The sequence below is a fragment of the Pteropus alecto genome, unplaced genomic scaffold (genome assembly GCF_000325575.1).
Source record: "Pteropus alecto unplaced genomic scaffold, ASM32557v1 scaffold22, whole genome shotgun sequence".
In the NCBI taxonomy this organism is placed as follows: Eukaryota; Metazoa; Chordata; class Mammalia; order Chiroptera; family Pteropodidae; genus Pteropus; species Pteropus alecto.
In genome coordinates, this window is record NW_006434839.1 from 18,527,441 (window position 1) to 18,542,259 (window position 14,819).

The window sequence follows — 14,819 nt, forward strand, 5'->3', positions numbered from 1 at the left end:
ATTAGGAAAATAAATTTTATAAATAGGTCAAGAGATTTTTTTTAAGTGGATTATTATTATAATAGATGCTGGAAGGGTGTTTTATAAAAGTTAAAATCAAAATCCAATTACCGTAACCTTAGTAAAATATGATTAAATGAATAGTTCTTTAATTTCATAAAAATATATCTGAAACCAAAACAAGTCATATGCTTAATGGAGAAAAACTAGCAGCATTTGCAAGACAAGGATGCTTTATTATATGCTCTTTTTTTGGTCTTAAAATTGTTTTGAGATCTGTAAGGCAAACAGTTAATGCAAGAAAAGAAAACAAAAGATACAAATAAAGATTAAAAATAGCTAATAATGACAGAGCATTTACTTTGAGCCTAGGGCTATTCTGATTGTTGAATATAGTTACTTCATTACCAGATTATGATAATACCACAAATAGATGCCACTAATGTAGAAACTATTATTATGACCATATGAAGTTCTTGAAACTGGGCAATAAGAGTTTAAGAAACTTGCTCAAGATTACAAGCCGGTAAATGCTGAAAATGAGATTTGAACTTAAACAGACTGACTTGACTTGTACTTAGAAGTATACTACTTATACTCTCAACTAGGAGTTTATAAGTCTCTAAAGTTTGATTGGTACAGAGCTATGCTCATTTGTTTACATATTGTTTCAGGCTGCTTTTGTGCTACAGCAGCAGTGTTGAGTGGTTATGACATAGCCCTATATGTTCCGTAAGCCTAAAAGATTTACTTTACAGAAAAAAACTTTACAGAAAAAATTTCCCACCCTTAAACCATTGAACTGTGTTTCCTTCGATAAAATTATTAAGCCTTTTTTATTAGGAAAAGGAGGACAAAATTATATGTACATGGCTGGGTAAGCCCAAGATAATCAACTCAGAAATTTAGAAATAGTAATCATAAAGTGAAGTAGATTTTTTTAATATTAATGCAAAATTCAGTTGGTTTCCAGTTTACAAATAATAACAAGCTTGAGAATACAATGAAATTATATATCCCAGTCTCAAGCAAAAATATAAATATCTAAAAATAACAAGAAATGTGACGGACTCAGATGAAGAGAAGTTTAAAACTACAGTGAGTTAATAAAAGGAGATTGAATAGTCATGTTAAGTTCTTGGCTAGAATGACTCAGCATTAAAAAGAATTTTATATAAATTAGTTTATGAAATTAAACATTGTATTCAGAGTAACAAAGGGATTGTTTTAACTTGATGAAATGATTCTAAAAATTATGAGAGAAAAACATGGAAATAAGGTCAGGAATTTTCTGAAAAATAGGTTTATAACTTCAAGATACTCAACTGAATACACTAAAGTCTTGCCCTTCCACAGCATATTTCAGACATCCATAAAGTTTTTAAAAAGTTCTACTTGACACAAAGGCAGTTATCTCTGATAGAAATGAAGTAACTCCCTAAAGAAAAGAAACACTCTCTGGCAATCCCTAAGAACTGCATTATCGGTAGGCCAGGCCATGGTTGGTGGCTTCAGTTTTCACCATCAGAGGGGTCTGTACAGGCTAGAAGATGGGTGCACAACCACAAATTGCCAAAATCTGGAGAATGTAAGCATCATAAAAGAAGAACAACAAATTCAAAAAGTAACTTAGAGTAGAGAAAGTGGAAAAAAATGAAAGAATCTAAAAAGGACTTATTCCTGTGAGCAATAAAAGAGAGATTTGCCTGCACAAAGTAACAAACAGGAATTATGAAACAAGTACAGTGAATTATTAAAAAATAACCTTATTTAATATTAAAAATAAGTATATGTGAAGAGTAGCAGATGAGACTCACCTGAAGAGCTGATTAGTGGACTATAAGATAGATATGAGGAAATCATATCTATCTTATACATCAAAAAGGGTTACAAAGGAAAAAGTAAAACATGGAGAATCATACCAAAAGTTCTAACATCTGTCTAATATTAGAGTTCCAGAAAGAATTCTGCCACAAAAAAATGCATGAACTTAGAAGAGGACACTGAGACTTCTGGTGAAGATGGTAGAGTTGGTAAACGCTGTACTCACCTCCTCCCACAACCAAATCAAAATTACAACTAAATTGTAGAACAATCACCCTTGGGAACCACAAGAACTAGCTGAACATAAGTTTTATAACAGAGGATAATGAAGAAGAAGCCATGTTGAAACTGAGTGAAGGAGTGGAGCCACTAAACAGGCTGGTCCCACATCCACATGTGGTATTTAAGAATTGGGAGGGATATCTCTGCTGTAGATGTCCCCACTGAGGAGTGAGGGGTCCCAGCTTCACACCAGGCTTCCTAGCCCAGAGCACCAGTGTCAGGAAGAGGAGCCCTCACAATAAATGGTTGTGAAAATCAGCAGGGACTCAGTCCAGGTGAGACAGATAACTTCTATAGACACAGGCATCCTCTTAAAGGGCCCTTGCACAGACTCACTCACTCATAAACACTTGTCCTAAGCTCCAGAGAAGGGACAACACCAGGGACATATGGGGAAGAACTGGATTGTTTGACTTCAGGGCCAGGACTAGGGGGCAGCTCTCCCCAGGAATAAAGTGCCTGCAGGCACAGTTGTTCCTTTGTTTAGCCCTTCTCCCAGCACAGCCTGGAGGCATAGGTGGACATTAAATCTCAGTCTCTATTAGCCTGGCCAACACAGCTCTTGTTCCATCCTGGTGATCCTCTGAGACCACACCCAACCAATTCATGCCTCTGGCTTGAACCTCTTTTAGAGGCTAATCCACACAAGCTGCCTTTCAGGCTCTATGCTGTAGACTTTCCTAAAATCTGTGAAAGATCCACAAACTCAAGCAAGCAGCGTCTGGCCTCAGCATGCTATATACCTCTTGTTAAGTGTCCCCAAGCTCAGCACTAGTGGCAGCTGTCCTTGGTTCATAGCAAAGTCACTCCTGGGTGCCTCCAAGCCCAGCAAAAGTAGCTGCTAATCACAGATTACTTTGTAGCCCCTACTAGGTAGCTCCAAGCCAGAAACAAGCAGTGTCCAACCTTGGCCTGCACTTTAGCCCCTCCCAAGAAGCCCTATAACCATTATACCTAATGGCTGGCTTCAGACCACACCAGATCATCACCTAATTAGCACTACAAATGACATACCCAAAGAGTGTACTGGGCAGGCACCAGAGCCCTGCTAAAGTGAATCCTCTTAATGGAGTCAGCCCCAACACAACAGCTCCATACACTATAGTCTTGGCCAGTTCTCATAGTCAGTCAGCCTGAGGGTCAGTCCCACCCAGTGGCGTGCTAACGGCAATCAAGGCCCAACTACAGCAGGAAAACACAGCACACACAAGGGTCACCCCTGGAGTACCCACCTTAGATGATGAGGGAGACAGCAACACTGAGCTCCACAGAACACCTGCTACATAAGGCCGCTCTATCAAGACTGAGATGTAGTGGATCTACCTAATACATAGAAACAAACACAGGAGGTAGCCAAAATGAGACGAAACATATCCCAAATGAAAGAACAGGACAAAACTCCAGAAGAAGAACGAAACATAATAGAAGCAAGTGATCTACCAGATGCAGAATTCAAAACACTAGTTATAAGGATGCTCAGTGAACTTCGGGAAAGAACAAATCATTTCAGTGAGACTTTCAACAAAGAGATAAAAAACATAAAAAGAACCAGTCAGAAATGAAGACTATAATAACTGAAATGAAGAATACATTAGAGGGAATCAGCAGCAGGTTAGATGAAGCAGAATATTGAATCAACGATCTAGAAGATATGGTAGCAGGAAACACCCAATTAGACCAGCAACAAGAAAAGAATTTAAGGGGCCTCTGAGACAACATCAAGCATACTAACATTCGCATTATAGGGTACCATAAGGAGAAGAGAGCAAAGAATTGAAAACTTATTTGAAGAAATAATGAAGGAAAACTTTCCTAATCTGGTGAAGGAAACAGACATAAAACCCAGGAAGCACAGAGCCACAAGTAAGATTAACCCAGAGACCCACACCAAGACATATCATAATTAAAGTGCCAAAAATTAAAGATGAGAGAATCTTAAAAACAGCAAGTGAAAAGCAATTAGTTACCTACAAGGGAGCTCTGAGAAGACTGTCAGCTGATTTTTCAACTGAAACTTTGCAGGACGGAAGGGATTGGCATGAAATATTAAAAGTGATGGAAAACAAGGACCTACAACCAAGATTACCCTACCCCAGAAGGCTATCATTTAGAATCCGAGGAGAGCTAAAGAGCTTCCCAGACAAGAGAAAGCTGAAAGTGTTCACCACCACCAAACCAGTTTTACAAAAAATGTTAAAGGAACTTCTTTAAGGAAAAGAGGAGAAAAAATTTTTAATGTAAGAAAATATCACAAAGAAAAATAATTCTCACTGTAAAGTATTTACATAATAAACGCAGTAGGTCAACCAACAGTAAAGTTAGTATGAAAGTTAAAAGGTAGATGTAGAAAGGTCATGTGTAATCACAACAGTAAATTAAGGGACACACACACAGATGAAAAATAATGACAAAAACAAACATGAAGGGGGTGAGTAAAAGTTGTGACTTTAGAATGTGTTCAAACCTAATTGACCATCAGCTTAAATAGACTGCTATAAACATTGCTTGGTATATATGAAGCACATGATAACATGATAACAAAGCAAAAATCTATAAGAGATATACAAGAAGTAAAGAGAAACACTACAGAAATTCATCAACATGCAAAAGAAGAGAGCAGGAGAATAAGGAGCAGAGTAATCACGAAACAATCAGAAAACAATTGATAAAGTGGCAATAATTACATAGCAAACTACATACCTAAATGCTCCAACCAAAAATGAATGGATAAAGAAGAGGTGGTACATATACACAATGGAATATCACTCAGCCATAAAAAAGAATGAAATCTGGAGAAGATATTCACTAACGATACATCTGATAAGGGATTAATATCCAAAATATAGAAAGAACTCATACAACTCAACAACAACAAAAAATTCAATTGAAAACTGCGCAGAAGACCTGAACAGATACTTCTCTAAAGAGGAAATACAGATGACCAATAGACATATGAAAAGATGCTCAAGGTTGCTAATCATCAGAGAAATGCAAATTAAAACCACAATGAGATATCACCTCACACCTGTCAGAATGGTTGTCATCAGTAAATCAAAGAACAAGTGTTGGTGAGGATGCAGAGAAAAGGGAATCCTCATACATTGTTGGTGAGATTGCAAATTGGTACAGCTGCTGTGGAAAACAGAATGGAGGTTTCGCAAAAAATTAAAAATGGCTATACCTTTTGACCCAGTAATTGCACTTCTGGGTATTTATCCAAAGAAAACCAAGACAATAATCCATAAGGATCTATGCACCCCAATATTCATGGCAGCACAATTTACAATAGCCAAGATATGGAAGCAACCTAAATGCCCGTCAACAGATGATTGGATAACAAGTTATGGTTCATATATACAATGGAATATTACTCAGACATTAAAAAAAAAATGAAATCCTACCATTTGCAGCGATGTGAATGGACCTAGAAATTATTATGCTGAGTGAAATAAGTCAGAGAAAGATAAATACCAAATGATTTCACTTATATGCAGAATCTAAGGGAAAAAAAGAAACTAATCAAAAACAGACTCACAAATATAGTGGACAATTTGGTGATGGACGGGGTGTCGTTGAGAGGCTAGGAGAATGGGGTGAAGGGTTAAAGAAGTACAAATTAGTAGCTGATAGATGGTTGCAGGGATGGGGAGCACAGCATAGGGAATGTTGTTGGCATTAACATAATGGCTAGATGGAAAACCAGAAGAGAGAAGGAGCAGTTAGGGGGGTCGTTTTATAAACTATATAGATGTCTAACGAATTTACTGTATACTCGAAACTAATTTTAAAAAATTATTTAAAAAAGTTAAAAAAATGAAATCTTACCACTTATAACATGGATCTATCTAGAGGGTATAATACTAAGTGAAATAAGTTAGGCATTTAAAAAAAACGAAATCCTACCATTTGCAGCGATGTGAATGGACCTAGAATGGATTCACTTATATATGGAATCTATAAAACCAAATAAATGAACAATCAAAACTCATAGATACAGAAGACAAACTGATGTCAGATAGGAGGAGGATTGGATGCCCAGTGAAAAAAAGAAAAAAAATTAAGAGTTCAAATTGGAAGTTACAGAATAGCCATGTTGGTGTAAAGTACAGCTTAGGGAATATAGTCAATAAAATTTTAAGAACTATATATGGTGTCAGGTGGGCGTCTTATTTGGGGGATTGCTTTGTAAGTTACATAAATACCTAACCACTATACTATACACCTGAAACTAGTATAATATTGAATGTTCAATGTAATTGGAAAAAAATTTTTTAAAGAGTTCCAGAAGGAGAAAATAGAAGATAAATAGACTAGATTTGAAACATAATGGCCAAGAATGTTCCCAAACTGAACACACAAATTATTATTTTTTTACCATCTGAAGTGTTTTATAGTTCTTATTTTATTTATTCAGTTAGATTTTAAAAAAAATTTAGTTTCAAGTATACAATACATTGGTTAGACATCTATATAGTTCATAAAACGATCTCCCTAATTGACTCCTCCCTCCCCTGACCCTCCACCTTGCCAACATATTAATACTAACTGCATTCCCTCTGCTGTGCTCCGCATCCCCGTGACCATCCATCAGCTACTAATTTGTACTTCTTTAGCCATCAACTCATTCTCCCAGCTCTCCAAACCCCCCTCCCCTCTGTCTGACACCAAATTGCCCACTATATTTGTGAGTCTGTTTTTGATTAGTTTGTTCTTTTTATTCCTTAGATTGCACATATGAGTGAAATCATAGTGTTTATTTTTCTCCGTCTGACTTAAACACCTTCTAGGTCCATCAAAGCAATATTTTTTTCCATCCCCTTCGTTTTCATATGTAGGGGTCATGTTTTCTTATCCTTTCAGGAACTCTTTTAGTTGGAGCACTTTGTTCTTTTCCATTTAAGATACTTATTGATAGGAATGTAGTTGTTACCATTCTTTATTCCTGTTTTTGATACACGTTTTTTCTTCTTAAAGAAGTCCCTCCAATGTATCCTGTAATACTGGCTCGGTGGTGATAAATTCCTTTAGTTTCTTTTTGTCTGGGAAGCTCTTTATCTGTCCTTCAACTCTAAATGATAGCTTTGCTGGATAAAGTATTCTTGGTTGACTATCCCAGGTCTTCATCCTGTCAAATATTTTTTGCCAAGCCCTTGTGTCCTGCATAGTTCCTTTTGAGAAATCAGTTGCCAGTCTTATGGGTGTTCCTTATCTGGTTTTCTCTTGCTGCTTTTAATATTCTTTCTTTGTATTTAATCTTTGTCATTTATGATGTGTCTTGGTGTGGGCCTCATTGGATCCCTGATTTTTGGAATTCTCTGAGTTTCCTGGAGTTTTATGTCCATTTCCTTCACCAATTCAGGGAAATTTCCATCATCATTTCTTCAAACAACTGTTCAGCATCTTGATTTTCTTCAGTTACGCCAATGAGACTAATATTTGAGGCCTTAATAGTGTTCTATATGCTCCTTAAATTATTTTTATAGTCTTGGCATCTTTTTTCTTGCCATTCTGATTGAGTGTCCTGATTGGACAGTGGCTTCCCTGTCCTCAAGATAGGACATTGGATCTTCTTCTTATTCACTTTTGTTTATTCTTTTGTTTATTCCATTGAATATACTTCTCATCTCAGATAATGTGTTCTCCATTTCAGACTGGTCCCTTTTTATAATTTCCATTTCCATTTTTATGTTTTTTTATCTCTTTGTTGAAGTTCTCACTGAGTTTATCTACACTTCCCAAAAGATCATTGAGCATCTTTATAACCAGTGTTTTGAACTCTGCATCTGTTAAATTACTTGACTCCATTATATCTGGATCTCTGTTCTGTTCTCTCATATGGTTTCTACTTCTTTGTCCCATTTGGCTTCTTTTCTGTGCCTCTTTCTATGTACTAAGCAAAGCTCCTAAGTCTCCGGGGTTTTATTAGTGTGGATTTGTGAAGTAGGTGTCCAGTGGCACAGTCCTGAGAGGGGTTCAGCTGCAGGCCAAATTTAGCCTAAGCCTCTACCCCTCCGGGGCCACCCGTTAAGATTCAGCAAGCAATCCACAGATGCTGTGCTTATAGTTGCCTCAAAAGGCCACATCAGAAACCGAGGCTGCCGCCAGTGTGTCTCAGCAAGGAGCATCTGACTCACTGAGGATATACCTGGATATGGCTAAGGTAGAGCTGCAAGTTGGGGAAGGCAGGTTTTCCAGAAATCCTCTGGGCTGAGCGACCTCTGTTATCCAGTTTGATGACATCACAGCTATGGCAGTGCTGTGTCTATGCACTGGTAGGTGGGAGGGCTCAAAAGGGAAAGATAGATACCGCCGGCACTTCTGTACAGAGTGTGTCTCCCCTCGGCTCTCACTCTGACAATGTTTCCCTGTAAGTCCCTGGTGCTGCCTCCCACCGCCCGCCCCCTGCACGCAGCCAAACCAGTACTGATTCTCAGAATGAGCAGAACCGGCACTGTTGCTCAGAACAAGCAGGTCCATCACCGCAAAAATCCACTAGCGAGCGCGGCCTCTTTAAGAGGCATCTGCTCCTGCCGCAGCCTCGGTCTCACTCAGCCACTCGAGACTGGGCAGCCCTGCATCCTCGCCCCGTCCTACCTTCTGCCATTGCAGGGTTGTATGGCTTATTCCTCTAGATCCCAGGCAATTTTTCCTTGCTGCTGCTCCTTGTTTCTGTCGCAGCTTTGATTTGGTAGCCAGAGGGATGAACAGAGCCTCTACCATCTACACCTTTTTTTTCCCACCTAACACAAATTCTTATAATTTTGAGATCTACTAGGTGAAAAACAAGGTTTACACATGTACACAAATGTAAATAAAAATTAATATAGAGAAATACATCATAATGAACCTCAGAATGTCAAGAATAAAGGGGAAAATCCTAAAAGTTAACCTATACAAAAAATAATTATCAAGACAATTCCTGTCAAAAATGACCATCTGACATTAGACTTCTTATTAACAACTGTATGATCTGAGAAATAAACTTTGAACATATGATTTTATATTTAGTCATTCTATCATTGAAGAGTGAAGGGAAAATAAAGATATTTTCACATATACGAGAACTTAAAGTTATCTTCAGCATGGGCCCTAGTGATATTGTGAGTGAGATTGTACTGTGTATAGAATTTTAGTGAAAAGGGAAGGGCACTAAGGACAGAAGCCTCTGAAATACATACTTTTAAATGCTAGGAAAATAGAGTCCAGTAACTGTTGACCTTTGCCAAAGCAGTTGTACTAGAAGAAGCAGGCAGAATAAAATTTCAGTGATTTAAAGAGAGAATGGAATTAAAGAATTTTTTACATTAAATCTCAGGAAATAAATAAGATGGAAATTCATATTGGAAGTAAAGTGATAGTAGCCCAAATAATTACCATGTCACTTGAGTAGACCAGTTATGAAATTTTATAAATTCCCTGAAGAGATCATAAGACTATCATGAATTGAGAAGAGTTTTTAAGATCAAAGAGTTCATTTAGATTTCATTAATTTATAACAGGCAGGAAACTACAGAGGTTACAGCTTTCTATAGATGCAAACCCACTAGAAGAATTGTTCTGTTCCCTCTCAAAACTGTCTTGCAACATTATTGATGATATCAGTAACTTTAATAACTGTTTAGAAGCTGAGTAATATACCTTCTAGGTGCTCTAGACCCTGTTACAGTTTACTATTTCATTCAGGAAATTCAGCTTGGAAATTAGAAACCAGTGCAGCATTTCTGTAACACATTTTTCAGTAATGCTCTGAAGCTTCTTAGTAAGCAAACTATACAAATCTAGTTTTCTTATCTAGGAGAAAATAAGCATCTGTAAGAAGCCATTTATGTCCATGTGAATTTACATACAGAAAACTATATCCATGCTGGGTTCTGGGATTCCAAAAGAAATTGGTATTTAGAAGAATCTCAATTTCAGCACAATTTCAGAACAAATTTCAATACAAGTTCAGAAAATGTCACCTAAAATTTTCAGTAATAAGGTTCAATCAAATGGAACACTCACATTTTAATGTCACTTTTGGATACTCTGCCAAAGAATGTCACCTCCTGGAAATTATACTTCAGCCAGCTTTATTTAGGTTCCTAAATTTCCCATATTGTGGAGTGAGTTTATGAAATTTGTCCTGTATTTCATTATCAAATACAAAATTTAGAGAAAGAGAACTTTAGATTTCTCTATATCAGGATAGATTGCAAAAAAGAATAATTCGTAAGAAAATCTTTTGGAAGATAGATACTCAGACAAATCTTTAATCACATACCAACAGTAATCCTTCACCAAAAATTTATTTTTCTAAACATAAATTTTTTATCCCTAAAGTAAGACTGTCTACTTCAGAAGGTTGTCATGAGCAATGAATGAGATAATTACCTAGCACAGTACAATGTTCTTGCTCCTCCAAATTAACAGACATTCAATGCTAGAGTTACAAAATTCTGATGATTTTATGTTCTAAATTGGTGTTTACATTTATGTTGTTTTTTATATGAGTTGAACTAATATGAACTAAGACTTTCACAAATTATAAAAAAATGGTTCTGCCCTTTTCATTTTTTTATTTCAATGCAATTATAGTTTATTGTGAGTTTGGGAAGTTGAAATAATAATGGTAAATAATGTTATATGTATTCCATAAGAAATACCCCAGACAATACCAGCCTTTAGATAGGAAAGAATGCAACTAAATACTGCATAAGATATTATACAGTGCTTAATTAATTTTAATAAATTTCCAATAGCAGTAGGCATGTTAAAATCTTGAAAAGTCATTTTAAGATTTTTCTTAGTTATAACTCAAATCACTGTTACTCTGTATAAATAACAAGGTTAAAGTAACCTAGGACTAAATAAATGTATAATTACATAAGAAAGACTTGCTGAGTTGTGGTAAGCTTGTTTAAATCACTCTAATTCCATTTCAGTGGGATGGTTTTCTACTCAGGATGGAAAAAATGTTATTCCGAGTTATTAGAAATGCACAAGTGAAATGAGAGATTGTGCCAGTATTACTGAATCATATATTCAGAAAAATATTTTAAGCTGAAAATAGTTTATGACATGAAAACAGGATTTTGGCAGTCTTATAACTTGTCACATCTTCATAAACCTCATTGATATATGCTAGCATTACAACAGAACTCATAAAACTTCCAGTATATGCAAAACATGTTCATGTTCAACCATCTTTGGTCTATGTTTGTTTTGTGGTGGCTCTAAATGGGCAGTGACTTGGTTTTGTATATTACAATACCTCCAGCCCTTAGAATAGTATATGTCATGTGTAAGTGCTTAGTAAACATGTTATGAAGGAATGAAAGATAACACATTAGGCACTTCTTATGTATTAAATTATTTAATCCTTGTAACTTCTTGAAGTATATACTGTTATTATCTCCAGGTTATAGGTGGAGAAATTGAAGCATAGACATTAATTTGCTCAGAGTCACAGCTAGTAAGTAGTAGATCTAAAATTTTAAATTATTCTCATTTAAAATATTCTGATTCCAGAACTCGTACTTTTAACCACTGTACTGTATGTATCTCCTCTTATAATCAAGATCTGAAGACCTGTTTTTTAGGCTAGAGATGTCTGAATCCAAGTCATTAGTGGACTGATGACTGCAAGTTGGGTACATACAAATATGTCATTGTGTATGTGTATATATGCTAATACTGGGTGTGGTTTTAATAAATAGCAGTAGATTTCCCTGTTTTCTGGTATATAAAAATACAGTTGATATTTTTATGTTGATCTTATGTCCTACAACCTTGTTAAATTCATTATTAGTTCTGATACTTCTTTTGTGAGTTCCATTGGGCTTTCTACAGAAAGATCATGTTATCTGTGAATAAAGACAATTAATTTTCTTTTTCAGTCTAGTTATCTTTTTTCTTATTTTATTGCACAAGTTAAACTTCTAGTACAATGTTGAATAGAAGTGATGAGAGCAGACATCTTTGTTTTGTTCCAGATCTTAGGGGAAAAGCATTCACTCTTTCACCATTAAATATGACATTAGCTGTAAATTTTTCATAGATGCCCTTACCAAGTTGAAGAATGTCTCTTCTATTCTTAGATTACTGAGAGTTTTTATTAGAAATGGATGTTGGATTTTGTAAAATGCTTATTCTGCATTTATTAAGATAATCATGGGTTTTTTTAGTTCAAATATCAAACTAACCTTGCATTCCTAGGATAACTACTTGGTTATGATATATTATTATTTTTATGTATTTTTGGATTCTGTTTGCCAAAATTTGTTCAGAATTTTTACATCTATGTTTGGTGTAATGTCTCTCTGCTTTTTGTTATTAGAGTATTTCTTACCTCAGAATTAATTGGGAAGTATTCTGTCCTTTCAGTTACTAGAAGACTTTGTGTAGAATTGTGTTTTGTTTTGTTTTGTTTTGTTTCCATTAACTGTTTGGAAGGATTAACCAAGGAAGCCATCTGGGTCTCTTGTTTTCTTTGTGGGAGGTTTTTAATTACAAATTCAATTGTTATTTTTCAATTGTTATTTCTTTTGAGTGTGCTTTGGTAGTTTGACTCTGGGGAAATTTGTTTATTTAATCTAAGTTGTCTAATTTATTGGCATAAAGTTTTTCATAGTATTTCCTTATACTTTTAAAACCTGGAGAATCTGTATTGACGTCACCTCTCTTACTCCCGATAATTTGTGTCCTCTTTCTTTTTGTCATGATGAGTTTGGCTATAGGCTTGTCACTTTTATCGATTTTCTCTAAATAAGGATTTGAATAAGATGGAGTGCACAATATGAAGATTTAGGAAAAGATCGAGGGGACAGCACTTGCACAGTCCCTGAAAGGGAAATAACTTGGCACTTTCACAGAGAATAAATTATAAGTGGCCAAGAGTAGAAGCATGGAGGACAATTAATATCGATTATAGACTGCTTATAATAGCTAACAAGGTAGTGACAAGTGGTTAGATTCAGAATATATGAAGTTAGAGCCAATAGGACCTACTGATGACTTGTGTATGGAGTGATGGAGAAGAATCAGGAACGATGCTTAGTTTTAGGCCTGAGAATGTGATTAATGGTAGCTTTGTGGTTAATGGAGCAGATTTGAGCTGTTGTGGGCAAGGAGGCATCAAGAAGTCTGATTTAGATTTAGTGAAGGATTTGAAGGATATTTGACTCAAATGATTTTTTTTCTGCGGTATATATTTTCTGTTAAGTTATCTAGGAAATTCACTCTTCATCTTATAGATTGTCAGATGAAGCCACTCAGTAGGAGATATTCAAGGTGGAAGAGGCAATGCTTAACAACTGTCTTAACATATTATTTCCCATAAAACATCGAAGTTGTAATATCCTAGGAAATAAAAGAAACAGATAAATTGTGAATCTTTCTGTGCTGCATACATTGGTTGGAAGTGATTATATTTGGGATATACCTTATGTTAACAAACCTTATAGAGAAATGGTCTATTTATAGGTAGTGTATGTCATGTAAGCAACTAAAATGAACTTCTTTAATGAAATCAAAATAGAATTCTGAATTTATTTTTCTTTTGTGAAGTTTTTTATATTTAAATCAGATATTTAAGGTGACTCAGGAAGAATCCCAGACCTCCTTTAAAACAGACCATGATACTACATTTAGCCCATGTAAAACTGACAGAATCTTTCTGGTGTCCTTTGTACTTGGTCCAGAAGCTGACTAACTTTCAGGAGTAGAGGGATTGAATCTTTAATTTTGGAAAATGATACACTAAAGGGAAATCACTATACTCTCCCAGAAAATAATCTGAGAGTCTGACTAATCTCTTTCTTGATTAGAGTAAGCCTTCCAGTCAGGGTAAAATTCTTTCAGTCCTAAACTAAAGTAGAATCATAATAGAATACATAACAAATAAGAGGAAGTTTTAAATTTATATTTTTATTTCGGCAATAGCTAAATAAAACATAATAAGCATTTAGTATGAGCAGTCCTGAGAGGGCAGACACCTAATTTGTGTCATTCATCACTATATTCCCAGTGTATGCATAATGCAAATACTTTGATATTTTTCTACTTGAATATGTAAATTAATGAAACCTTATTTTAGAAAGTGGGTTGTTTAGTGACTTTTTTTTCTGAAACACATTTCTTCACTAGAGGGTGCTGTGTAAGCATGCAGTACTAAAGCATGCAGTACTTCAATGTCATGTTCTTATTTGCTGAGAGATTGGAGTTTTAAATCACCTGATTTATTAAAAGTTTCCATTTCTTTTTTTGTTTTCAAACAATACTGATGGTATTGTGTACCTTAAAATTCATGAACTTGAATAACTGTTAATGACATCATTAACACAAATGTTTCTTTTCCTCCTCTTTTTTTAGGAGACTTATGACTCCAATTATGTATGCTGCACGAGATGGTCACCCTCAGGTTGTTGCTGTCCTTGTTGCTCATGGAGCAGAAGTTAATACCCAAGACGAGAATGGTTATACAGTGAGAATCGATTATACAATGTTCCTTTTTATTTTTAAGTGTCGATATCTCTTTATTAGTAGTAAGCAACAAAATTTTTTAAGAAGTAAAAATCACAGAAGGGCTGGGATATAATTGTAATTTGGTGAAGAAAAGCAACAGCTGAAGTAGAAAAAGGAATTATCTGACTCTCTCAGTCCTCACCCTTGACATAGAAGCTATAACACACAACAAAGCCTAGGTTCTAGAATACACGTAGTTTTTTTTATAG

General features: G+C 35.5%; 1 protein-coding gene across 2 annotated transcripts in view; it reads left to right on the forward strand.

Annotated features, from left to right (window-relative positions):
• Positions 1-14,819, forward strand: part of ASZ1 (ankyrin repeat, SAM and basic leucine zipper domain containing 1) — a 53,305-nt gene that overhangs the window by 22,736 nt on the left and 15,750 nt on the right. Inside the window, exon 5 of one of the 2 annotated variants that reach the window (XM_006910579.1) lies at positions 14,458-14,569. The exons of the other annotated variant lie outside the window; for it this stretch is intronic. Coding sequence (XP_006910641.1) covers positions 14,458-14,569 — 112 coding nt within the window. The remainder of the gene's footprint in view (positions 1-14,457; positions 14,570-14,819) is intronic. 2 annotated transcript variants of the gene reach the window in all.